The 27,201-nt window shown below is 44.8% G+C and overlaps 1 protein-coding gene across 1 annotated transcript in view; it reads left to right on the top strand.

Annotated features, from left to right (window-relative positions):
• The window catches only part of LOC124240740 (WD repeat-containing protein on Y chromosome-like), an 81,409-nt gene that overhangs the window by 33,984 nt on the left and 20,224 nt on the right, over window positions 1-27,201 (top strand). Inside the window, 8 exon segments of the mRNA XM_046663865.1 lie at window positions 6,459-6,702; window positions 8,850-8,955; window positions 17,049-17,200; window positions 20,576-20,684; window positions 24,800-24,803; window positions 25,598-25,698; window positions 25,763-25,856; window positions 26,703-26,757. Of these exon segments, the coding sequence (XP_046519821.1) occupies window positions 6,459-6,702; window positions 8,850-8,955; window positions 17,049-17,200; window positions 20,576-20,684; window positions 24,800-24,803; window positions 25,598-25,698; window positions 25,763-25,856; window positions 26,703-26,757 (865 nt within the window).

Genomic DNA, 27,201 nt, shown 5'->3' with positions numbered 1-27,201 from the left:
AATCTGGTTAGCTGGGTCTTACCATTGGAGATTGTGACTTAATCGATCTGGGATAAAGCCTGGGCACTGAGACTTTTAAAAACTCCCAAGATTAGAAGCCACTGTTCAAGGGGGTGAGGCCCAGGCATCTATATTTTTTAGACACTTTCCAGTGACTTTAATTTACAGCCAAGGCTGAGAACCACTCACATGCGTTATATTTGTTATTTGATCCTCACAGTAGCCAGGTGAGGTATGAATTGCGTCTAGTCCCATTTTATAGGTGAGGACACATAAGCCTAGAAAAGTATGCCCATCAGGTCACTTAGCTGGAAGAGGTAGAATTGGGACTTGACTACTGTTTTGCTGACCCCAACACCAGTATTCCACCTGCCATCTCCTAGACTTGGGTTGGTTAAGCCCTATCTCTCAGGCCCTGGGACTTTCATAGAGATTCTGACCCCAGAGCAGCATAATTCTCTGACTGCAGAGAAAACAAATATTATCATTCACCCTAGGGTAGTGGGAAAATCGTAGCCAGTAAAAGCTCCCTATGGTGGTCTTTGTGATCTCTGGGGGGGGGCTCCCTGCATGCCTGGGCTGCAGCAGCAGCCTGAGAAATGAATCAGTGAAGAGCTTGTCCACAGACATTCATGTCTCCTGCCCAACCAGGGCCACTGGACAGGGAGGAGAGGAATGCTGGGGAAGGCAGGAGTTGTGTGTTTATCACCAAGAGGATGGTCATAACTTGAGTCTCTTTCTATACCAGATCTTCTCCAGGTATTTCATTTGCTGGGATTACCTCCACCTTTTCTCTTGGCCCTCCCAACTGTCCCCCACCTTCTTTCCCTCCTCCTCCCAGCTCCATCCCTAGCCCCACCCCTGGATTTTAAGGACCTGGTTTGAACTCACCAAGCAGTGCACTTGTGAGGAATACAATCTTTAACACCATTTTAAGCGACTCAGAAGTCAGCCACCCACGAAATGATGACAGCCATTTCTTTTATGATGCCTTCAGCCTAGATGTGCCTGAGCACTTCTGAGCTTTGGAAAAGCTGAAATTCTAGGGTTTTTTCCTCTTTTTTAATCCTTTAGAGTCCTGTTCCAGTTGCCACTGAACAGCATGGAAAACCAGTGCTCAGTCAAGTGTGAGGTCTCAGCCTCCCAGGAAATACTTGCTTCCTTCTTGAGGAGATCTGCCCTGAGGCCCCTTCCACTTCTGATTCATAGCCTTCACGCTTACATTGTCTTTCAAGGAAAGCTTCCCTTAGAAATTTCTGATTCACTGACATTTAAATCACCAAAATGTTAGAAAGAGATGTGCAGTGGTTAAGAAGTTTCTTGGGAATTTTCATTAGACTTTCTTGGAACTAGGAAATTGTGATTTTCTCAAATGATAATGGATATGAATCCTAAGAAACTGAAATTCAGCTTTCAGAGACTGGAACAGCTCAAAATTCAGTGTCTGGGTGGAACAAAAACAATGAATCCGCAATGAGGAACTCTGAGTTCTAGCTCCGGCTCTGCTGCTAACGGAGCTGTGACCTCAGGCCTCAGTTTCCTCTCCAGTCCAGTAAAAAAGTTGGACAGGAGCTCTAAGGATCTATCCAACACAAATTCACAGATCCCTCATTCTACTGTAAGTGTCCTGTCCATGCCATCTTCCTTCTCCCATTACAGACAGCAGGGCCCACTGAAATTGCTTACAGCTCTAAACCACTATTAAGTATCTATAGAGATCTAGATAATTCTATTATAGAAAGAGTCAGCCCCCCGCCCCCACCTCCACACTCCCTGGTGAACATTATTGTAATTTCTCTGTGATGGGTATTTATGATGTTCCAGGCATGATGCAAAGATGAGAATATAGTCATGCGCCACATAACGACTTTTTGGTCAATGACAGACTGCATATTTGATGGTGGTCCCATAAGATTAGTACCACACAGCCTACATGTACCATCTAGGTTTGTGTAAGTACACTCTATGATGTTCACACAACAACAAAATTGCCTAATGACACATTTCCCAGAACTTATCCCAGTTGTTAAGCGACACACAACTGTATTGAGGCTCAGAGCCTTCGGGGCAAAACTCCTGGAAAGAGTTGCCTATACTCACCCTTTCCAATGCCTCTCCCCCCAGCCTGCCTAAAACCACTCCAACCTGACCTTTGTCCCTGCCGTGCCACCGAAAACACTCTTGTAAGGGTCGTCCGTGCCCCCATGTTGCTACATCCAGTGACGGATCCTCATCCCACTTGCTCTCTCAGCACTTGAAGCAGCAGATCACTCCAACTTCCTCCCCGTGCTTCTCTCACTCGGCTTCAGGCTACAGCCTCTCTTGGTTTTCTTTCCATCTCACGTGTTGTCCTCCCCCGTCTCCCTTATTTATTCCTCCACATCTCTGTGACTTAACGTTGGAGCCCGCAGAGTTCAGTCCTCGGTCTTCTCCTCATCCATACCTGCATCACTCCCTTGATGATCCCCTCCAGGACCACTGCTGTCAATTCCCAAATTTCTCTCTCTAACCTGGCCCCTCCCTGAACTTCAGTCCGGCATTTCCAACTGCCTAGGATCTCTAAAGGACATCTCCACTTGAATACCACATAGTTGTCAAAATTAAGTCCAAACCTGAATCCAGTTCTCCCTCACACCATCTTCCCAATCTTAATTGGCTGTAAGTCCATCTTTCCAGTTGCTCTAGCCAAAATCTAACAGTCACCCTCGACTCCTCTTTCTCACAACCCATGTCCAAGCTGTTGACCCTGCCTATTCCTGGAATCTGGCCTCTTCTCCCCAGCCCCACTGCTTCCATCTAGCTAGAATCACTATCTTCTCTTCCCTGGGTCACGGCAGGAGCCTAACTCCTCTCCCTACTTCCACTCTGCCCCTATAGTCTGTTCTCCACACAGCAGCCAGAGAGATCCTGTGAATTAGAAGTCAGAGCTGTCCAAGTCCTCCCGTGGGCCCCTATCTCACTCAGAGCAAAAGTTGAAGTCCTCCAGGCCCTGTGTGTCAGCCCCATCCTTACGTCTCTGGGCTGGTCTCCCACTTCTCTCCCTCTCTGTCTCTGTTCCTGTCATGCCAATCTCCTTGCATATATGAGGATATCTTCACTGGTTCTTCCCTCTGCCTGGAAAGTTCTCCCCACAAATGTCTACATCGCTCACTCCCTCTCCTCCTTGAAGTCTTTACTCAAATGTCACTTCTCAACGAGGCCCTTCTGTCCACTTTGTTATGTCCTGGAGCAGCCCAGCCCCTGCTCCTGGCATTCGCAGTCCTCCTTACCTGTCCTAACTCGGTTTAAATCCATCCATCTAAGCACCTTCTAGAGTACTATCTAGTTTGTCTGTGATGTTTGTTGCTTCTGGTCTGTCTTCCCACATCAAAAGGCCAGCCCCACAAAGGTAGGGAGTTTGTCTGTTTTGTCCACTGTTTTGTCCCAAGTGCTTAGAATACATGGCACGTAACAGGTGCTCCATAAATAGTTGTTGAGTGAATTTATTGGTGAAGTCAAAATTCAAACCACATCCCTCTTGCTCCCAAAGCTGTGCTCAGAAGCACTCTAGGAAGACTGGGATGCTGTAGTGACGAGCTCTTCAAGTGTTTTTCTCCTGTGCCCTTCTCCTTCCATCTCCCTATCAACCCCCCACATGTCCCCATAGCATCCTATGCCCGCATGACTACTTTGTGTCGGGTATGTACATGTCTATACACACACACACACACACACACTCCTCCACTATGTGTTATAGCACCAGCACCCCCATCCCTAAATGGCTGCTAGAGTTATAACCCTGTCAGGAAACAAGTGAGCTGGTTCACCCCATTCCGCAACTCCCTTTTAGTTAGTTTAGTCTCCGTTTCTGGTAAGAGTCCTTTCACAGCCCCTTAAGGTTCCCCCTTTACATACTTCTGGACTTCAGAATTCAGCTTAAGGTCAGCCATCTATTCCCAAATAGGCTCACCTCAGATGAGAGGGAAAATCCATAACAGAAGAAACCAACAATTGCATAGAGGGCTCTGCAGTGTGGGAAGCACCTTCAAGTGCATTTGTTTACTTAAGGTGATGGAAGGCAGGAATCTCTGGCTTTATTTTGGTTGTTAATGAACATGGAGGGGGACATATTGTTCAAGGCCATAGAGAAACCAAGGCTGGGCCTTGAATGTCTTCCCTTCTGCAAATCTGAACAGGCTTCCATTTTGTGACAGCAGATCCGTGGGCTCGACCATACTGAGGAAATTGATGGAAGGGAGGAATAAGATATAGGGAAGGGTGGGCAGGAGAGGCCGCAGGATCCACCTTGAAACAGAAAGAGTAAGAGTCGGAGTTTGGGGAGAATACACCCACACTGCTGCTGACCCCATGGGATCCTCTGAGCTCCTGACTGTGGACGTGGCCTCTGAGTCAGCCCTGATGATAGACGCCTCAGTGGACAGGCAGAATTCCCCTTCCACCAGGACCCCAGCACCTAAGACTTATCTGCTAGTTAGTCTGCTGGGGATCTGAACCTGCCTTGAATCTGTGCTAGGTTTCCATGGTGATTGCTTAAACTTTTCATCATCCTTCCTTCAGACCTTGGGGGAGAGCTGTGCTCTCTGGTTTCCATGACAACCATTTAAACATGTATCTCTGTCTGGCTCTCTTGGAAAAGAACTGCTAGAGATCATGCAAATGAACTGGCTGCGCTCCCTTCACTTGAAAAAAAAATAAAAATAAAGTGACACACCTGCTTAGAAGTTTCAGATCTCTGCTCATAACAAGAAGGGTGAAAGTGTCAAACTGGCATCTGAGGAGAGTTTGCTTGCTGCTTTGACCCTTCAAGTGCTCGCTCAGATACGCAGGCTCACTCTGCCGTCTTAAGTGCTTATCTACACTCAGCACTTCCCCTCCCCTCCCTTCTGCCTGGCAGATGAAAGAGCTGCAAGTTCAAGGCTGTTTACCTTTCTGCTGCATATTAAAGGAGGAAGAGAAGGACGGGGCCAGAGTGACTGGCTAGCCAGCTACCCAATGCAGCCCTTCCCCACTGTGGGAAGAAGCCATAGGGAGCAGAGCTGTCACCTCAACTCACTGTCAATAAACTAGCCAGGGGTGGCCCAGGCCTCGGATTACAGCCCCCAATTACGTGGAAATCACATAGCCCAGTCGTTCAGAAATGACTCCACTTTCTCTATTGGAATTCGTGGACTGGAGAGCAGTCATGTGACTCTGAGGAAGATGAGCTCAGGAGAAGCAGGACGATGAGGGCCCTTTCCCCTCCCTGGACACTTGCCCATTCTCCACCGCAGCAACGCGCCCTAAACCGGAGTCCCCAGAGGCAGCAGTGGGCCAAGCAGCCACAGATTTAAAACATGTTTTGAAACTGAGTACCAGCATTTAAAATTCTGGATGTTTCCAATGAAAATAGAGATTTCCCACTTCTCTTGAAAAATCAACAGACCTGCGCCAGAATCCTACTTCACAAGGGTCTGTTGGATTGCAGAAGCCCCGCTCTCGCAAAGATGAAGCATGCATTGGCTTTGGTTGAACTTTTCTGAATAGCAAATTCTCCTGGAAAATAGTTGAACTCATAACTTGTGATAGCAGACACAACACCCAGACAAAACCAATTATCCCTCAGCTAATTGCTGACGTCACAAATGATGAAAGAGAATTCTTCTTTGGTGGTGGGGGAACGAGGAGGCTGCACCTTCTTTCTCCAACACCCTTTCAGCTACCTTGGATGAGGCTGAGGTCGGAGGTCAGGGTAAGCCAGCCAGGGTGGATGTGAGATGCCCTGGTGAGTGTATTGGGGATTTTCTTCATCACCCTCTGGTGAGACTAACGTCTGAATCCTTCAGGAAGGCCCTTGACTGCGTCTGCACGATGCTACCATTTTGATTCCATTGTTCAGGAGGTTCATAAACCAATAAGTCATTTGACTGAACATAATTGTGGGACAAAATTGGTTGGTTGGTTGATAAAATTGATAGGTCGACTCAATGAGCCCCGGTTTAGGAGTCAGACAGCCCTGGGTCTGAGGCTTAGCTCCACAGTTTTCTTGATGACATGTTTCTTAACCTCTCCAGGTGTAAGTTTTCTTACCTGCAAGGTGGAGGGAAAGGTGCTTGCCTCTGAGTTTCTGTGAGACTCAGACAAGATCGTGTGTGGAGAGGCCCTGGCACAATGCCTGGCACTGGTAGAGATTTAGTAAGTTTGTTTCCCCAGAATGAGATGGCCTCTTCATGTTTCCTCTTGCTCCCAGATGACCCTTCTTGCCTCTTTCTAGAGAGGGAAGGGAAAAAAGGTCTTGCCTTTCCTACACACATCGTTTTCATTCTTCAGACTCTCTATGGTTGAACACCTGGGGAGAAAGAAGAAGAAAACTCTAGTCATTGCTAAAAGCGAACCGGGGACATTTACAAATCAGCAACTTGTCCGCGCATTAACTGACCATATTAAGAAACTGTGTTTTGCTTTTCTGTGAATATTTTTAGGGTACGGTATGGGAACAACAAATGTCAAGCAAAAGATGAAAGAGATAAGGGATGTTAGAAAAGATGTCAAGGCGAGAAAAGGCCAAGCATCCCTTGGTTTGCCCCAAAGGCGAGCCGAATGTGATCAAACAGTTTTTCGCATCTATACAGGAGTCAAGACGTTTTCATTCTGTAAGAGAAGGAACTTGCTGCTGACAGGTGGACTGGATCGAATAATTAGAGTGTGGAATCCTTATCTGCCCAGGTAAGTTTTCTTTCTCTCTCCAAGAGTGCCATTGATCTCGTAAGGTACAAGAGAGCAGGACTAGGGATGCTAATGCCCTTTTGGAATAATTTAAGAACCCCTGTCCAAAACTGATCTTCCACACACACAGCCCAGGAAACTTCTGTTGTGGCCATTAAAGATTCGTTCTCTGACATTAATAAGCAACTCACTTAAGATGTAAATATTTTGCAAGAACAAAGAGACTGTGTGGAGCCATGATTCACTCTCCTTTCAGAATGATTTCCTGTAATCAGATTGCTGTCCTCCCTACAATGAACCATGATCAGTCGCAGAGAGCGATTAGGGATTTCGCTGTGCAATCGATGTACTTTCGGTGCACCTCGCTCACACGGCCCTAAATTGACATTGCATCTCCACTGGAGTTGTTTAGCCTCATCTGATAATGACTCTACCACCCCTAAGGCATAAGAATTGACGTAAGAAAACAGGGACTGTCTGGAAAGCCTGGGACTGAGGTAGCAAGGTAGCAAACAGTTCAATCATTGAAAGTAGGTTGTCATCATACCCTCAATGTGTAAACACTGTGCACCTTAGAATAGGGCTCAAACCTTTCATGGTGAGCCCCCCAGAGCAAGTGCTGGGAAGCACTTCCTTGTAATAACAACAGCTATCATTTTATTGAGCACCTACTTTGTCTGAGGCACCGTGCATCATACACATTATCTCTAATCCTCACATCAGCTCCATTTACTGATGAAGAAACTGAAGCTCAGCAGAGTTAAATAACTTTTTGGAAGTAATGGCAGAATCAGGGTTCAAATGCAGTTTGGCCTCTTCTGAAAGTCATTTCCATTGATAAGTGTTGAAGATGGAAGGAGAATGGGAAACGGGGAGTTGTCTTCCCATGCGTTGATAGTGGGGGTTGGGGATAAGAACATGTCACCTAGGATGTGCCATGGTTCCTTGCTGAGCCCCTGATGCAGGCATCAGTGGAGGACCTGCATGACCCCTCTCAGCAGAGCAGGCAGCAGCGGGGTCAGTACTCCAGGGCGGGAAGCGCACCGGCTCTTATCTCGCCCCTGTCACTTTCTAGCAGGGAGATCCCAAGCAAGGCTGCAGCCTCAGTTTCCTTATTATAATAATGATAACAAGAGAACCCACACCTAGAGTAGAAACAGAGATTACAAATGAGATCATCCACGTATCAAGCTCAGCATGATGTCAAATGTACTGGTGTACATTGCTATATTGCGCTTCACTTTAATGTGCTTCATAGATACTGCATTTTTCACAAGACCTCCACCCTGGCAAAATGATTACGATTTGCTGAAGGCTCAGAGAATGGGTTAGCATTTTTTTTTTTTTAAGCAAAAATAGAGTGTTGTTTAGTTAAGGTATGTACATTATTTATTTCATACTTAATAGACTGTGATTTAGTGTAAGCATAACTTTTATATACTCTGAGAAGCCAAAAGATTCATGTGACTTGCTTAATTGCAACATTCACTTTATTGCGGCGGTCTGGAACTGAGTCTGCAATGTCTCCGAGGTGTGCCTGTAAGTAAGAAAGAGATGTGATTTTCTCCCCTCTGCTATTACCTTAGACTCCCATCTGCCTGCTGATGGAGAACAATTTCCCACAGTCACTTACTTTCCAGAGACGTGGTTATAAAAAAAAGATGTTGTGCTCCCTGCTTCAACCTCAGCCCTGCCTCCCTCCTTCCTACCTGTCCCCCTCCCACTACACTCCCTGCCCTGAGACCCTGAGGGCACTGTGAGCCCTCCAGTCTCCTTAAAATAAACTTATATTCACAGACGTTCCTCCCAGATCTGAATACTGCGTAAAGCAGCAACCTGCCATGGAATCTGTTCCAACCCCAGCCTGAGCTCTTCCTTGCCTATTCCTTTTATAGGGACATTGTCAGCAGTTGGAGAAACAAAGCCCAGGGCTTCATCGCACACTGAGTTGTGTTGCTATAAGTGGGTATTATTTGCCACAGTGCTTTGATCACACAAGATATATACTTGTGTAATTTCAGAGGGAGACATAACCCTCCTCCAGGCTGAATAGAACTGCCAGATCCGGGCCAAGTTTAGTCTTGCATTTTTATTTAGAAATAACAGATAGACCTGCTGGGTGTTCATCTGTTCTTTTTCCATTCTAGAAAACCAACAGGTATGCTGAAAAGCCACACGGCTCCAGTGAGCTACATCCAGGTGTCTGCTGAGGATAACAAAATATTTTCCACGTCCACTGACAACGCAGTCAAGGTCTCTGCCCTTTGGTGTTCTGATGCGTTACCCAGTGTGGTTTCAGACAGAGAAGGGGTTCCTTTCATGTTTTCTTTTCCCCTCTCTGCAGCTTTGGGGGCCTCTGCATCAGCAGATACCGTATGGCATTTTCATTTGTGAGTTTGCTTTGGAAAGGAGGATATGTAAGCAATTGAAGGGTAGCCTCTGAGAAGCCTTTCAATACCTGGTGTTTTTGATTGAGGTGAGTAAACCTTACAGTATTCAGGCCACTGCTCACATTCTGTCCAAAGAGTCTCTGTGAGAGTGTGTGGTGGAGGATGGAGAAGGAGAATGGGGGACGGAATGGGGACATAGGGGAGGCAGCAGCCCCTTGCCGCTAGTGGCTATCATCTTATTTTGCAGTACACACAGGACAGGTGGGCCCTTTCTGATGTTGCCTGTAAGGCTTAGAACCTAAACCTTTCTGGCCCTGCTGGAGGTAGTCATATCACCATCTTCTTTGTGTTTGCCTTCACACCCATCTTTATAACTAAAATCCTGTCCACCTCAAACTTCGGTTACCCTGTGGTCTTCATAATGCACTATTTTTATACAAAAAAAGAAATCTCACTGATTTTCTTCACCCATCACTTCGTATGCATTTCCAATGAATATGACAAATTTTCATGATTCATCCACCTTCTTTCCTGGACTGTCACAGGCCAGAGGGTAGGAGTTTAGCACACTCTGAATCGGAGGAATGCTGAAACCTCAGGAGGAGATCAGCACCACTGTGTTGCAGAGATACATTAACCAGCTCTGACCACTCACATCATAAATGACCGATAGACGTTATGGTCTGAATTGTATCCCCTCAAAATTCATAACCTCCAGTACTTTAAAATATGACTGTATTTGGAGTTAGGGCCTTTAAAGAAGTAATTAAGGTTAAATGAGGTCATATTGCTGGGCCCTAATCCAATATGATTGGTGTCCTTATAAGAAGAGATCAGGACACATAGATTGAGGGGTGACCATGTGAGGACACAGCAAGAAGTGGTCATCTGCAAGCAAAGGAGAGAAGCCTAAGAAGAAACTAAACCTATCCACACCTTGATCTTGGACTTCAATCCTCTACCTCACACCATACACAAAACTTAACTCAGAACGAATCATAGACCTAAATGTAAGAAGAGCTATGACTTCAAAAACTCTTAGGAGAAATCATAGAGTAAATCTTCATGACCTTGGACTAGGCAATGATTTCTTAGATAAGACATCAAAAGCACAAGAGAAAAAAGGAAAAAATAGAAAGGACTTCATCAAAATTAAAAACTTGTGCTTCAAAGGACACCATTAAGAAAGTGATTAGACAACCTACTGAATGGAAGAAAATGATTGCAAATCATATATATAACAAGGAAGTGCATCTAGAATATAAAGAACTTTTAATGCAGAGTTCTAAAAGCACAAATAGCCCAATTTAAAAATAGGCAAAGGACTGGAACAGAAATTTCTTCAAAGAAAATATTCAAATGGCCAATAAACACACGACAAGATACTCAACATGATTAGTCATTAGGGGAATCCAAACCAAAACCACAATGAGATACCACTTCACACCCATTAGGATGGCCAAAATCAAAAGATAGACAATGACAAGCATTGGCAAGGATGTGGGGAAACTGGAACCCTCATACATTGCTGGTGGGAGTGTAAAATGTTGCAGCCACTTTAGAAAACATTTTGGCAGTTCTTCAAATGTTAACCACAGAGTTACCATATGATCTAGCAATTCCACTCCTAAGTTTATACCCAAGAGAATTGAAAACACATGTTCACACAAACACTTGCATATGAATATTTGCAGCAGCATTATTCATAGTAGCCAAAAAGTGGAAACAACCGAAATGTCCACGAACTGGTAAATGGATAAACAAAATGTAGTATATCCAGGCAATGAAATATGACTCAGCAACAAAAAAGAAATGAAGTACCAATAAATGTTACATCATGGATGAACCGTGAAAACCTTATGTGAAGTGAAAGCCAGTGACAGAAAGCCGTGTGTTGTGTAATTCCATTCATATGAAACGTCCTGAGTAGGCAAATCTACAGAGTTAGAAAGTTTAGCGGTGGCCAAGGAGTGGGGTGAGGTGGGGACAGGGGGTGGCTACTAACGGACATGGGATTTCTTTTTAGTGTAATGAAAACGTTTTGAAATTAGATAGTGGTGACAGTTGCACAACTCTGTGAATACGCTGAAAACCACTGAATTATACACTTTAAAAATTCAAATTTTGTGATATGTGAATTATATCCCAACAAAGCTGTTATTTTTTGTTTAAAGTTCGGGGGAGAGAAGTCAAAGATGACACCAAGGTTTTGGCCTGAGCCAGAAACTGAGAGAAGGAAGATGGGGGTGAAAAGAAGGGAGATCAGGAGCACGGTTGTGGATGTGTTGGGCAGAGTCATCCCGAGTTGAGGGACAATGCCAGGGCTGGAGATATACGCTTGGCAATCATTAGCATTTAGATGGAATTTTAAGCCCTGGAGTGAGTGGATGAGATCTGAAAGGGAGTGAGAGCAGGCAAAGGAGAGAAAATCTTCAAAGACTGAGCACAGGGGCACTATGATGTGCTGGCATCTCACCGTTTGAGGGAGCCAACATGGCTCCTGTGTAGTGAGCTTAGAGTCCATCCCATGGCAATGAGGAGGGTACTTTCTATAAAAGTAGGTGCTGAGATCACAGTCAGTGATGCAGCCAGGACCCAACTCAATTCAGTCCTCTGAGGAAATTTGATTAAAATGGTAAGATTTATGGACTTCAGTTCTGATTTATTTTGAAAATCAAATTCATCCAAACGCATCCTCCAAAGCCACAAAGTTGGCGACTTCATATTTTTAATGAGCTTTTTTTTTCCAAAACTTGGCACCATCAGATAATCATAATTCTGTATGTGAGGACACGTCTTCTATCCTATTTTCTTTTCCTAGTGCCTCTCCATTTTCTTCCAATCTAAACTCATGATTACAAGATTAGCATCTTGCCTGTGATGATTCAGGCATATTGAATCACTTCCCAAAGTGTGTTTAAAATATATTGAAATCCTATCTTGGAAATATGGTATGTAATTTATTTCAGAATATATTATTCCTATCAAATAAAAACTAATCAACTAGGAACCACACAGCTAAATTTCTAGCATGCCTGATCAGATAGACTTCGTTCTTTGAATTGATTTCTCACCCCAAATATTTCACTTCCCTAAATCATGGGGACACACGAAACGTTTCAGGAGTCTGCTGGTTTCTGGCACTCTCTAAAGGAAAGTAAAGTGACAGATGTAGATTTCCGTTTTCTCTTCTTATTTTCTGTGAGTTTAATATTTCACACCACACCGAGGGCTGTTTCATGTCAACAGGAATTAGGATGCAAAGAAAGTTATTTCTTGGAAGGAAGATGGCATGGTGCATTAGCTAAGGTAAGGCTTGCCACTGTAACAAATAAACCCCGTATTTTCCATAGGTTGAAACAATAGAGTTTATTTCTGTCTACTGTAACAACGCAACACCAGTGCTCCTGGTAAGAGACACTTTTTCTCCCATCCAAGAATGAGGCTGTCTCCATCTGGGGTCCCCACGCAGCCTGAGTTCTCAGAACCCTCTTCATCCAGGTGTTATAGGCATAAGAATATCTGCCTCCTAAAAATCCAAGCTGTAAATGACACATCACTTTCACTCACATTCTGCTGCTGAGTTCACACCCTGGGTGAAAGAGAACGTGGGAAATGCCTTAGTCTGGTAGCTATGTCTCAGCAACAACTTTACGCTGTGGGCAGGGATGTGTGGATTTTGGGGGGACAGAAGGCTTTGGAGACATGCAGACTTGAGCTGAGACACTGAAACTACCACGAATGAGCTGACCTTGGGTGAAGCATTCAGTCCTTCGGAACTAAGTTACTTAATTCTTTTGGACATCTGTTTACCCTTCTGCAAAAAATGGGAGAAAGACCCATCTTGCAGGTTGTTGTGCTCATTAAAGATAATGTGTGAAGTGTGCTCGCCACAGAGTAGTTTTACTAGGTAAGACTCTTTTGAGCCTAAGAGACAAAAATCTAACTCAAACAGTTTAAGCTGAAAAGGGAGGATTTACTGGTAATTGAAACCAGCTCAGCAGACAGATGGCCTCATGGGCAGCTGGGTCAGAGATGGCACTGTTGTTTGTGTGCTCCTCCCCCTGCACTTCTTCTTTCTGCTCCTTGGTGCACATCGGTCTCATCCACTCCTACTGCACAAAGGCTTTCTCCTTCCAAATGGCAGGGACCATGGATGCCCACAGCCTTGAACTCACATCCCAATTCCAGTTTCACTACCAGCTCCAGCCAGAAAAGTCCAAGGGAAGGACACAGATTGACCAGGCTTGGGTCCTGTGTCCATTGCTTGTGGTCAATGAGGCAAATCTCTTGACAGAAGACAGGAGGGTGCTGGACAGACAAGATAAGGCAGCGATGCTTAATTTGTTGTAGTTATTTATATTTGGGTGATTTAATGCCAACTTGTCGAGTCAACCTCAACATCAGTATGAAGAGCTCCTCTCTACCTTTCCCTTTCTCAGACCTCACAGGGTCCCTCTACAGCATCCCACCTGAGATCTCTCTTCCTGGATTCCAGAATCACCTCTGTCCTCCCTCTCACCAAAACTCCCTTTCTTTCAGTAACATTATGTCACGAAGTGAGAAGAAATTAACAGATAAATGGATTCCCACTGTAGTATAAGTGACAGATGATAACTGTGCCTGTTACCTATCCAGGAAAATGAACATCTTCAAACAAATCAACTCTCCTGAAGGGAGGAGGTGCCTCTTGAACAAGCAGCCCTTAGGGTCACCTTTTCCATAGGATTATTTTACCTTGATCACCATTGCCACCTCCATTCTTTGCTCCCCCTTTCTATGCCACGACCTAAACCACAGATGAAAAGGCAGATTGGTGACATCAAAGCCAGAGAAAGATAATATAAAGAAGGAAAATTACAGGCCAATATCGTTGATGAACAAGGATGCAAAAATCCTCAACAAAAAATATTGGCAAACTGAATACAGCAATACATTAAAAGGATCATACACCATGATCAAGTGGGATTTATACCAGGGACACGGAGATGGTTCAGCATCAGCAAATCAATCAATGTGATACACCACATTAACAAAATGAGGAAGAAAAACCACATGATCATCTCATAGATGCAGAAAAAGCATTTGACAAGATCCAACAGCCATTTATGATTAAAAGTCTCAATCAAAATGCGTATAGAAGGAAAGTAGCTCAACATAGTAAAAGGCCATATATGACAAACCCACAGCCAAGATCATACTCAATGGGGAAAACTGAAAGCCATCCCTCTGAGAACAGAAACAAGACAAGGGTGCCCACTCTCACCACTCCTATTCAAAATAGTACTGGAGGTTTTAGCCAGAGCAATTAAGCAAGAAAAAGAAGGAAAAGGAATCCTAAGAGGCAGTGAAGAAGTGAAACTCTCTGTGTTTGCAGATGACATGATTTTATATACAGAAAACCCTAAAGAATCCAAATCAGGGGCCAGCCCCATGGCCGAGTGGTTAAGTTCATATGCTCTGCTTCAGCAACCCAGGGTTTCTCCAGTTCGGATCCTGGGTGCAGACATGGCACTGCTCATCAGGCCATGCTGAGGCAGCATCCCACATGCCACAACTAGAAGGACCCACAACTGAAAATACACAACTACATACCAGGGGTCTTTGGGAGAAAAAGGAAAAATAAAATCTTTAAAAAAAAAAAGAATCCAAGTCAGAAAACTATTAGAAATAATCAATAATTATAGCAAAGTGGCAAGGTACAAAATCAACTTACAGAAATCATTTGTGTTTCTATACTCTAATAATGAACTAACAGAAAGAGAACTCAAGAATATAATCCCATTTATAGTCGCAACAAAAAGTATAAATTGTCTTGGAATAAATTTAACCAAGGAGGTGAAGGACTTACACAATGAAAACTATACGACATTACTGAAAGAAATTGATGATGACACAAAGAGATGGGAAGATATTCCATGCACAGGGATTGGAAGATTAAACAGAATTAAAATGTCCATACTACGTAAAGCAATCTACAGATTCAATGCAGTTCCACTCAGAATCCCAGTGACAGGGCCGACCTTGTGGCTGAGTGGTTAAGTTCGAGTGCTCTTCTTCTGTAGCCCAGTGTTCACTGGTTCCAATCCTGGGCACGGACCTTTGCACTGCTTATTAAGCCATACTTTGGCGACATGCCATATAGAAGGGCTACAATGACTTGCAACTAGGATATACAACTATGAGCTGGGGCTTTGGGGAGAAAATTAAAGAAAAAGGAAGATTGGCAACAGATGTTAGCTCAGGGCCATCTTCCTCACACAGACACACACAAAAAGAGTCCCAATGACATTCTTCACGGAAATAGAACAAAGAATCCTAAAATTCATATGGAGCAACAAAAGACCCTGAATAGCTAAAGCAATCCTGAGAAACAAGAACAAAGTTGAAGGCATCACAATACCTGACTTCAAAATGTACTACAAAGCTATAGTAATCAAAACAGCATGGTACTGGTACAAAAACAGACACACAGATCAATGGAACAGAATTGAAAGCCCAGAAATAAAACCACACATCTCTGGACAGCTAATCTTTGACAAAGGAGCTAAGAACATACAATGGAGAAAAGAAAGTCTCTTCAGCAAATGGTACTGGGAAAACTAGGAAGCCACGTGTAAAAGAATGAAAGTAGACCATTATCCTTCACCACATACAAAAATTAGCTCAAAGAGGATCAAACACTTGAAGGTAAGACCTGAAACCATAAAACTTCTAGAAGAAAATATAGGCAGTACACTCTTTGATATTAGTCTTAAAAGGATCTTTTCGAATACCATGTCTACTTGGACAAGAGAAACAAAAGAAAAAATAAACAAGTGGGACTTCATCAGACTAGAAAGCTTCTACAAAGCAAAGGAAACCATCAACAAAATGGAAATACAACACACCAACTGGGAGAAAATATTTGCAAATCACTTATCAGACAAGGAGTTGATATCCAAAGTATATAAAGAACTCACACAACTCAACAAAAGAAGAAACAAACAACCTGACCAAAAAATGGGCAGAAGATCTGAACAGGCGTTTTTCAAAGGAAGACATACAGATGGCCAACAGGCACATTAAAAGATGCTCATCATCACTAATCATTAGGGAAATGCAAATTAAAACTACAATGAGATATCATTTTACACCTGTCAGAATGGCTGTAATTACCAAGACCAAAAACAACAAATGTTGGAGATGATGTGGCAAAAAGGGAACACTCATACACTGCTGGTGGGAATGCAAACTGGTGCAGCCACTGTGGAAAACAGTATGGAGACTCCTCACAAAACTAAAAATAGAAATACCATATGACCCAGCTATCCCACTACTGGGTATCCTCCCAAAAAACTTGAAATCAACAATCCAAAGTAACATATGCACCCCTATGTTCATTGCAGCACTATTCACAATAGCCAAGATATGGAAGCAACCCAAGCGCCCATTGACCAACGATTGGATAAAGGAGATATGGTATATATATACAATGGAATACTGCTCAGCCAGAAAAAAGACAAAATCATTCCATTTGCAACAACATGGATGGATGTGGAGGGTATTATGGTAAATGAAATAAGCCAGACTGAGAAAGACAAACACCATATGATTTCGCTCATATGTGGAATATGAACAAACACATGGACTAAGAAAATAGTTCGGTGGTTACCAGGGAAAGGGGGGTGGAGGGTGGGCACAGGGGGTCAAGGGGAGCACTTGTGTGGCGACAGACATGAAATAACATACAACTGAAATTTCACAATGATGTAAACTTTTATGAATCTCAAGTGAAAAAAAAAAAAAGAAGGAACCCCTTTTAACAACGGAACCCCTTTCAGTGAGATGGGAGTGGGGCAATGTTTAAACTTTAGTCAAGCCCAGCTGGACCCCCACGACAGGTGACAGCTTTGGAAGCATGGCAAAGCAGGCTGCTCGAGACCTCTGAGTCCTCTTTCCTCATTTCCTCCTCAGATCTGGGATCTGGAGACAGACAGCTCCTTATTTACCGTGTCCTCCAAAGCCAGCGGTCTTAAGGGGGAGCTGGCAGCCTGCCTCTATCTGCCCGGCCCCAGAGCACTGTGGGTGGCCTCTGACACTGCTGCACTCCTGCACCTGAGACTGAGGTAGGAGGTGATCCACTTGGTCCCAGCAGTCAGCTCTCTGGAAGGTCCTGCAGAGCCCAGAGCAGCTGCTCCAACTTCCTACTTAGTGCTCCACCATTCAGGTCTCTGTGTGAGCTCCCCAACTGAATACCCGTGTCCCTAGCTCACGGTGTACATTTGGTGAGCTCTTGTTAACATTTGTCATTAGTTGTTCCAGTACCACCTCTCTATATTGTCCAAAGATCTGGAATCTACCTCTTGAGCCCTATTCCACCCACCAGCCCTACCCCTAGAGTAAACCGTCCAAGAGGCCCTGGGGGCTGCTCATTCAGTCCAAAGGCAGCGACCCCACATGAGTCCCACTGCCCCATGTCTGAGACCCTGTCCTAAGCAGGGCAGCCTTTCCGGGATGGCACATGTCTAGATGATGAGACAGGTCCTTATGGAGGGTCCTCCAGTGGGCTTCTCCTGCCTCTGTGTCAGGGAGCTCGAATGCCTTGAAGACCCCATCCCCTGATTCCTTTGCAAACGAGCCCACCTTGGCTGCCTCGACACACCTTTGCTACATGACCGTGCCTCCTCAGCAAGGAAAATTGGGTGCTAGACTGCCTTTCCTTTCACACCCAGAGAGGCCACTGAGATGCTCCTCCCCTCGGCGCTAAGCGTCCGCTCCAGGTGCCTGTCTCTGTCCTGCCTCGGCTGAGACTGTCCTGTCTTACTGACGAGTTTTGAGTCCTGCCTCCCAGGCACCCAGAAGGCATCTAGGACAACCCTGGAGTTTTACAGAAGAGCAAACAGAGGCCCAGAGAAGAGAAAGAATTGCCCAAGGTCACAGGGAGTTAGGAGCAGACGGTCCGACGCCTTCTCCCTGGACTGTGCTACTCCCGCCGAAAGAGAATAACTCTCTCTGAGACTTCAAAGTGGACGGGAGATTTATGCTCAAAAAAAAAAAAAAATCAGGCCATAGGATGCACCTTGGCTAGTCTTCCTTCTCCAGAGCCTGCAGAGAGGGCTCCTTTCAGATCGTCCTGAGAGACACCTGTGGGCAGCGAGGGACCTGGCTCTGCCTCCCTGGGCCCAGGGACCTTAGGGTAAGTCACGCCCTGTCTCTGCCTTGGCAGGGGAGGAGCTCTACCCAGCCCACCTGGCAGGGCTGGGGGGGCACACCACCTATGCTTTGAGAACTGACAGGCCCTCTATGTTCTACAAGTATGACCATCCTTATAGTCTGCTCATGGTTCAAACATGGCCCACTATTAATGTTCAAACATCCCCCACCCTATTACCCGCCCTGGCTGTACTGCCACAAATATGTTCCTCCCTCCCTCTGCGGCTTTTCCCCTCATGTTCAGCAGTGTTACGAATCCCAAGTCAGCAGTCGGTGAGAATGAGGGAAAGGATGCAGGAAAGCTCGTAGAATGAATATGTAGTTTGCGGGTTTCAAATCCTATCTATGTGATAATTGTGACTGGATTTCCTGAGCCAAAAATGATGGCATACAGTCTCGAAATTTTTTAATTAACATCTGCATAGGGAGAATCTTAAATACAGTGCATTGTACCCGGCGATTACATCATGCGTTAAGAATTAACTTTATGGAAATGGGATCAGATTTCACAGCATCAGAACTACATGGAGGAGTCCAGAATGTGTGGCTGCTGCCAGTGTCTGTATCCTCCCTTCCCAGTTTGCCCACTGAGGCCCAAGTGGAAAAGGCCTGTGTGGACAAGGAGAACCCTGGCAGAGGAACTGCCCAACCATCATGACAGCCAGGCCTGGAAGCCCGGGCTCTTCACTCAAGATGCCAAGGCAACCAGCCGAAAAACGGGAAGTTCAGTCAATCAAACTGCTGTTCGTTCTACATGATATCGCTTCAGAGAACAAACAGCCTGTCTGATTGATTTTATTTTATTTTTTTTGGAGCAAAGTGACTGAAATTTCACCTTGTTGCAAAACAGCCTCAATCTCTAGTGCCAGCATTGAGATGACAGATAATGTCTGCCAGTCCCTGCGCTGTCACTCCGGAGCTTTGTGATCTTGACCAAGTTACCAGGCCCTGCTCAGCCTTCTGGTGGTTTCCTCATTTGTGAAGCAGGGAAACTCAGCTCCTTCCTCCTGGGGCTGAGAAAGGGAGAGGGGGGAAAGGAGGGCCTGGCTGCAAGGCCCAGCACTTTCTCTTTGAGACTGGGCTCCATGCCCTTCCCTCCTCCTCTCCCGTGGGCCAGACTCCACCCCCACATCCTGAAGCCCAGGGACCATCATGGGAAAGTTCTGATCATCCTTATTCCAAATGCTGTTCTGCTTTGAAGAGAATTCTACCCATGCCAAGAATAGCCTGGACACTAAGTCTGAGGCCCCGGATCCACCAAATCTCTATTAGCAGCTCAGCCTGGGGGCCGAGCGTCAGAGGGACCATAGAGAGAGAAGGCAGGGCAGCTGAGCAGGGGACCAACGTTTGTGCATTATGTGTCCACGGCAGCTGAGCTCCTCCAGATGTCTTACATCCTTGTTCTCACTTCTCACAAAATCTCTACAAAGAATTCCATTTTACAGATGAGGAAATTAGAGCAAAGGGGTTGGGTTGCTTAGCTCCGAGGGCTGTCCGTTCTGCGTGCTGACCTCTCAGAGACAGCTCATGGGCCCGCAGGCACAGGTGAGCCCTTTGCACCTGGCTGCCCGGGAGAGGTGTGCTGCAGGGCCTCCCAGCATCTGGCCTGGCCTCATCCAGTGAGCGAGAAGTGCTGCCTTTCAGACTTGAGGATTCAGAATGGAATAACACATTTGCATTTTTTAGGGGTAAGATGCAAATTAATAGGGAAGGTCCAGTCTGTAGTCTCAGGAAGTCACACTCCTCTTGCCCTGAGGAGGAGAGGCGTGGTCTCAGGGTTCACAGTTAGCGGCCACAGCTCACTGCATGCCGGGTATAGATGCAAAGGTCTGTGCTAAGGACAGTCTATGTTTTCTCCTCCAATCCTCAAAACAGCCCTTTACAGTAGACACCATTATCCCCATTTAGCAGACAGGAATATTGGAGTTTTGAGCAGCTAAGCAACTTGTCCAAAGTTGTAGACCCACCATTTGAACTCAAGCCTATCCTCTTAACTGTTCTTTGTTGTTGTTGAGGAAGATTTGCCCTGAGCTAACGTCTGTTGGCAAGCTTCCTCTATTTTGTATGTGAGCCGCTGTCACAGCATGGCCACTGACAGACAAGTGGTGTAAGTCCATGCCCTGGAATTGAACCCGGGCCACCCAAGTGGAGCACACCAAATTTAACCACTAGGCCACCAGGGCTGGCCCTTAACCATTCTTTAATAAAGAGATTGTTGCCTCATCCTGGATGTCCATGTCAGACACTTGGTCCAGATTCTCATTCTCTCTCTGTTTTTCGTGAGCAAGATCACCCCCCGAGCCTCACCTGGTGCTATCCCACAAAGAGCCCATGGGCTGCTGCTGGTACGACCCGGCCTTCTGGCAGGTGGTCAGCTGCTCAGAAGCCTCCGTAAGTGTCAACCTTGCTCTCATCAGCAATGTTGTGTTTGCAAGTGTGGGCCTAGCCCCACCATCCTCACCTTGGAGCTGAGCAGAGCGTTTGGGGGATGGTCTGTCCCTGGAAGTCAAGAATGGAAGGTTCAGTTCTACTCTGGTAATCATCAAGTATTGTGTGGAAGAGTTCCTGTGAAAGCTGGTGGAAGAGCTCACAGTTTCTCCAGCGGCTTATAGTGTGAGCTACACTTATAGTGGAAGGACCAACTGGTACTATGGAACAGTATTATTTCATTGTGATTCTCTTGTACGATCGATTAAGACAACTCTAATACACTGTAACCCCAATGCGGGTTTGAGGGTACAGAGCATTCCACATCCACCTCCCCTTTTTGAGGGGCTCATGAAGACCACGCTGGCCCCATCCTGGATGAGTGGCATAGTGTCTAGCCCACAGGAGGGGACTGGGTGAATGCTCAGTGAATTAGGATAAGAGCAGAGAAAGATGCACATCCCATAATTTGTGTACTTTTGTCCTTGAGCTAATGAAAGGGCACACCCTAGGTGCACTCATGATGTTTAAATGTTCTGAAATCTCCTAATGTTAGTTCAGTCACTTTCTGCATCATTGGCCTGGGCTCTGGGATCATGAGTGAGTTTCTGGGGCCATCTGGCCGTGCCCTCTTTCCTTCTTCCTGCCAGAGCCTGGTGCAGCCAGTCTTGAGGATTCACAGCCTGGGGGCATCGCAGCCCAGTCATGTCCTCTTCCTGTTCACACTCACTTCGGCTTCCCTCCCTGCGAGACTCAGTTGTCTTCACATATGTTCCTACCTAGTTCCCACTCCAGAGATTAGTCATCACCATGGTGTTATTAAGTATTAAAAGAAATAGATTACCAGATGTGTTGGCCAAAATTTTTTTATGATGATTCAGTCCCAACTCATCTCAAAGAAGGTGGGTTCCCACATAGTTTGGGTTCTTACTTGCAAAGAAGCATTTATCTTCCGTATTTATCAGAATCACCTATGACTCCTGGCAAGCCAATCTTTTTACCTCTCACCATCCTGCACCTTCCTGCCCCTGGCTCTGTCCAACCTCTCCCCATCTCCACCCTGGAATTTCCTGCTTGCTCCTCTTCTACTCACACCTTAGCAATCCTTCAAGGCCCAACGCAAGTCCTGTCTCCTCCACCAAACTCGTCTTCACCGCCCTGGCTCACACAGGCGTCTCCCTCTTCCTGGCCACCCACCGTTGGTACCTTCCCTGTGGTTCTGGATTGTGTTCTTACTTGCTCTGCTCTGTTTCACATGCATGAGCCTCACCTCTCTGACAATTCAGCACGCACTTGAGGACAGGGATCAGAGCATCTATGTTCCTGTCTTCTTTCCTTCTTGATCTGTCAAAACCCTTCTCATTCTTCAAGGCACAAGGCAGAAGTCAGCTCCTCTGAGAAATGTTCCTAGATCCCCTCCCACATCCAGGCAGGATGAATGGCTCCATTAGCATTTGGGCTTCTGATGCTATGCTAACGTAGTCATCTCCCTCAGCCGTGTTGCTTCTGATATGCATATCTCCCCTGGCAGTGGGTGATCCATGGATGTTGAACTGAGATATAAATACTCTCACAGCTATCATTGTATCAGGCACAGGCTGGTGATAAACTCTTTGAAACTTTCTGATTAAATTATTGCCTTGAGTATTTGCTCACCTTGCAAATCTGTGGCTGTGTGAAATCTGTAACATCATTATGCCCACTGTCACAATCCATAGCATGTCAACCACACTGCACTCTTGATATTTGTGGAGGAGAGAAGATAGCCCAAGTTCTTCATGCAGCCTGAGTCTATGACTATCATTATACCACATTTTGTCCATTCAGTTGTATTAGTAGACTGCTAGGGACCACCAACTTTTAATGCCTTTGAAAATGCTTGAAAACTGCAAAGTGAAAATTAATAAATGTTCAATTAAATGTTTACAGCATATTACATATGAACTGCAACTTACACACTTATACATAATATGAAAGTTTATAAGAATAACAATAAGTTTTTGTCAACAGAGCTTAAAACTATAAATATCCTTTAAATTATTTCAAAATTTTTACTAGCAAAATTATATTTAATTTGGAATGTGGTTGTATTTTAATATGTTGAATTGGATGGGATCTCCAAGAGGAAGAACAGCTTGGGCAGGAAGTTCTGAAGGGTACCCTGCTGTGGCATGAAATCCCCTCCCCAAAATCTAAGTAAGGTGCACGTGGAAAGTACCAACACCACCTCTACACTTTTCTTGATTCTATGAATAGAGCTCTAGTCATTTTTAAAGATATTTCCATTGCTCACTTCAACCTTTTCACTTCTGTTACCAGCAGTAGCAGGTGACTTTCTTGGGAGAATTTTATTTTAAAAAAAATATGGGTGTGTGTATTTAAGGGGAAGGCAGGTCCAGAGGGAAGATGCCTCTCTTGGGGAGGTGGGGACAGGGATCCTGGGCTGTCTGCTCAACTCATGCCCTCTATGCTCACTCTTCCATGCCAACAGCTTCTTCATCCAGTTCTGGACCTCAACCATATTACAGATCACTGCATTTGTGGAACTTCAGGATATTTGCAAATGATTGAAACCACCAAAGTAAAACCCAGTGATGCTAGGAGTCTATTGCAATGTTAAGGAGAACGGATGAATGCACTTGAGCTGTAGACACCCCTATTGTTGTAGGAGGACAAAGGGAGGGAGGTAAAGTATGCACTACTGAAAATCTGATCTCAGCAATTTGAAATCAACAACAGTGAGAGGATGCCTTCTGGTTTCCAGTTTAGAGATCCAGAACTTTCCCTAATGTCAATAGAACAGCCTCTTTTAGAAAGTGGAAAATTAGAAGGAACATTCGACAGTCCTGAGAAAAAGTGCTGTCCTCAGGTGTTTCTCCTCCACACTGTCACTGCCTTTGTGTGCAGCCTCCAGAAAACCTGCCCCAGAGGAAGCCCTGGACCCCTACCTCAACCAGTCATGACAGATGCTACTCAACTCCCTTTAAAGATGATTCTCATTCAAAGGCTGCTGTAGGGGAGGAAGACAAATCCTGTACCCACTCTAGGTCCTTCTGGCTGGGCTACAAATTAAATTGACATGAGACAGAATAACAGGAGAAAATCAAACGAAGCTTTATAGCATGTATACATGGGAGAGACCCAGGAAAACTAACTCGCCAGAATGGCTGAGGCTCTCATCTTAAATACCATCCTCAGCTAAAGACAAAGGAGGATGTTGGAGGGAGTGGGACTTCAAAGGGGAGGAAGGCAGTTCACATGGAAATGCAAAAGCAAATGTCTGGTGAACAGAACTTTAATACGAATGAGCTTAGCAAAGACTCTCATAGTCTATCGCTACCCAGAGTTATCTACAGTGATGCCCTGTCCTGGCAACAGGCCTTTTATCTTAAATTTTTATTAAGCAGTTAGGGGGAAGGTCAAAGTTTCTTTCAGAGTCTTTTGTTCTTAAAAATAATCAAAGCAAGGCGAAGAGATACATTTTGGGGTGGCCAGTTCTGATCCCCCACACTGCTCAAGGGATGGGGCTAAAAGAAAGTAACCTTGAGACTGGAACTAGTTGGACTGAGTGAAATCTTAAAGCTGAGGGGTTAGAAGAGATATCCTGCCAAAACCCAGGTCATCTTTCTCATTCAGCTGTGCTTTGATGGTGAATAAATTTTGCTGTTCAAAATTCAATCCATACCTGTTTTCTCTGAGCCTGGATGGTCAGGAGATTTTTATCCTAAGATTTCTAAATCTTCTAATCTTCTCACTGAATGTTATGGGCTGAACTGTGTTTCCCCAAAATTCATGTGTTGAAGTCCTAACCCTCAGGACCTCAGAATATGGCTGCATTTGGAGATAGAGCCTTAAAAGAGGTGATTAAGTTAAAATGAGGCTGTTAGCATGGGCCCTAATCCCATATGACTGGTGTCCTTATAACAAGAGAAGATGGGCACATGAAGAGACACTGGGGTGCACATGCACAGAGGAAAGACCATGTGAGGACACAATGAGAAGGCAGCCATCTGCAAGCCAAGGAGAGAAGCCTCCGAAGAAACCAAACCCTGCTGGCAACTTGATCTTGGACTTTCAGCCTCCAGAAGAGTGAGAAATAAATCTCTGTCATTTAAGCCACCCAGTCTATGTTATTCTGTTGTGGCAGCCCTAGCAGACCAATACGCTCAGGCAAGCCAACTGGTATTGGAGGTGCAGATAGTTTGGGGGTAAACTTTTGCCAACACAAATAATCCATAACCAATCTATAAATCAAAATTGGGGTGAGTTTATTATGAGCCAGATCTGAGGACAATATAGCCCAGGAGAGTCCTTTCACAAAGGAAGGGAGCACTCCAAAGAAGTAGGGGTATGCAGAGTGGTTATATACTGTCAAAGAGCATGTGTCACATATGATTGGAACGTCCCTTTTACAACAGTCACGAGATTGCCTAGCTGGCACAGTGATTCACACAGCAATTGATGAACGCAGCAGGTAGCAGGTCTGTGGTCTTGAGTTGGGTGGTCACAGCAGGTCAGCAATCAATCCCTAGCCTAGGGAGAGATGCTAAAGCTTAAGGAAATGCAGATGTGGAGAAAGTTACTTCTTTCCTTACCTTAAGGGGCATTGTTCTCGTCTTCAGGACATAGCAAATACTTAAAGCAGATATACAGTGCATGCTCAACCACCACATCAGGCACTTTTGGGAAAACAAGTTCAAGCCGAATTAGTTTTATGCCAAATGGCTTCTTCATATGCCCCAATATCCTACTGCTTGCCATTTATTTAGCACTTTTTTCTTTCATGTCTATGACACTAGACTCTAAATGCAAATTCTCTTTGGTTTGATAGCCAGTATCTCTAGGTCACTGTTTTTCAACTTCCTGATACAGGTGGTGAAAAGTATGGCACTTTGAAACAGGAAGACTGTTGTCTGAATTTACTGAGGCTCATGACAATGCTGGGATCACTTGTCAGACCTTTGACTCCGGTGGAAGAAGATATGTGCCTTCCACAGTATCTTCAACCATTAGGCAGTGTGACCCCTGACATGCAATCCTGATGATAGACTCTGTTTCTTAGGCTAATAACTGGGGGCAGAGATGGCTGTCTGAAAATATGGAGCTACAACAATGAGCATTGTCTGCACTCCCTGAAACATGGCAAGTCACTTCCTACCACCCATCCCCATAAAATAATAACGTAAGATTAGGCATTTGTAGTAAGTGCAGAAGAAATCCAAAGAGATAGACTCTAAGATGCCTGTACAATCCTACATCCCTTTTCTCTGGCATTTCGTTTCACCAACGACTCTAAACTTCTATTTAGGAGGGACACACTGTATATAAATGTATGTGCTCCCAGCCATGCCTCATGCATTTGTCCTATCGTTGTCTGCTATCAACTTGATTTCTTAAAAGAGCTTAAATTTTCTAAACATTTTAAAGGTAAGTCAAATCTAGATTAACAACCTAAAAGTTAGTTGCTTTTGTGTGTTATTGCGATTTCTTTTCAAGGCTGCTTACTCCATTTATTTATTTACTGTATATGTTCTTGGTAAAATTTTCACAATTCAAGCCTGCAAAAGCTTCTGTGAGGAAGATAAGAGGCAAATGTTCTTCAATTATCAGAGAGTATAAGTGAAGTCGAAGTAAAAAAGACAAAAATTACTCCAAGTACTGAGTTTGTGATTCCTAGTCCTGCATTTGACCTGCATGCGTTCATTCACTCACTCAGTGAGTGCCAGGCACTGTATCGGGTCCCATCAGGAGACGGTGAGCTCTTCCCATAGCTGAGCAAGGACAAAGTCCACCTTTTAGGGCAATGAGGCGGGCAGGAAGTCAGCAGTGCTTTAGACACTTGAAAGCACCTACCTGAGGTCTGAACACTAGGAAGAAAGTACTGAAGTTTCCCTCCGTCGTCAGTTGGATTAAGGCAATGCGTGTCAGCCGATTCAAGAACTAATAAAGAAAAATGTTCAGTATAAGTTGATAACCTTATCTTTCTAGATGAAAAGCAAAGTGAAGTTTGTGATTGCACCTGCTTGGAGCTGAACCAAAATAAGTGAGTTATCTTCATCTTTTTTGATACAAAATTTGCTCTGGGGGACACCAATACAGTGAATGGAATTTTCCAGAAGGAAATGTGTCAAAGAATTCCCTGACCCTGGCTGCTCCCTGATGGTAATTTAGGCAACTAGGATCTTCCAGAATATTGGAAGCAATTCTCTGCACCTTTTGATGACTGCTTAGTGGTAGAGATAGGGAGCCCCGTATCTCTCCACCAAACACTTTCTTAGGGAATAAATCACAGACTAGAGTAGTTAAATTCAGCAGTGATAAGTCAAAGAATAAGAATCCAATAAATTCCCTCCCGAACACTAAAAAGGTAAAAAAAGTTATCAATCAATTTCTGTTCGTGTCCTAGCCTCCACGGCTCGACCATGCTCTTAGGATCATGTGGTCCTCAGGAAGGCAGCTGCTCACGGACTAGCGCCTGTGGACCTTG

This window comes from Equus quagga, chromosome 6 (assembly GCF_021613505.1).
Source record: "Equus quagga isolate Etosha38 chromosome 6, UCLA_HA_Equagga_1.0, whole genome shotgun sequence".
Classification (NCBI taxonomy): Eukaryota; Metazoa; Chordata; class Mammalia; order Perissodactyla; family Equidae; genus Equus; species Equus quagga.
The sequence above is the reverse complement of the archived record's forward strand: the minus strand, read 5'-3'. Positions and strand labels throughout refer to the sequence as shown.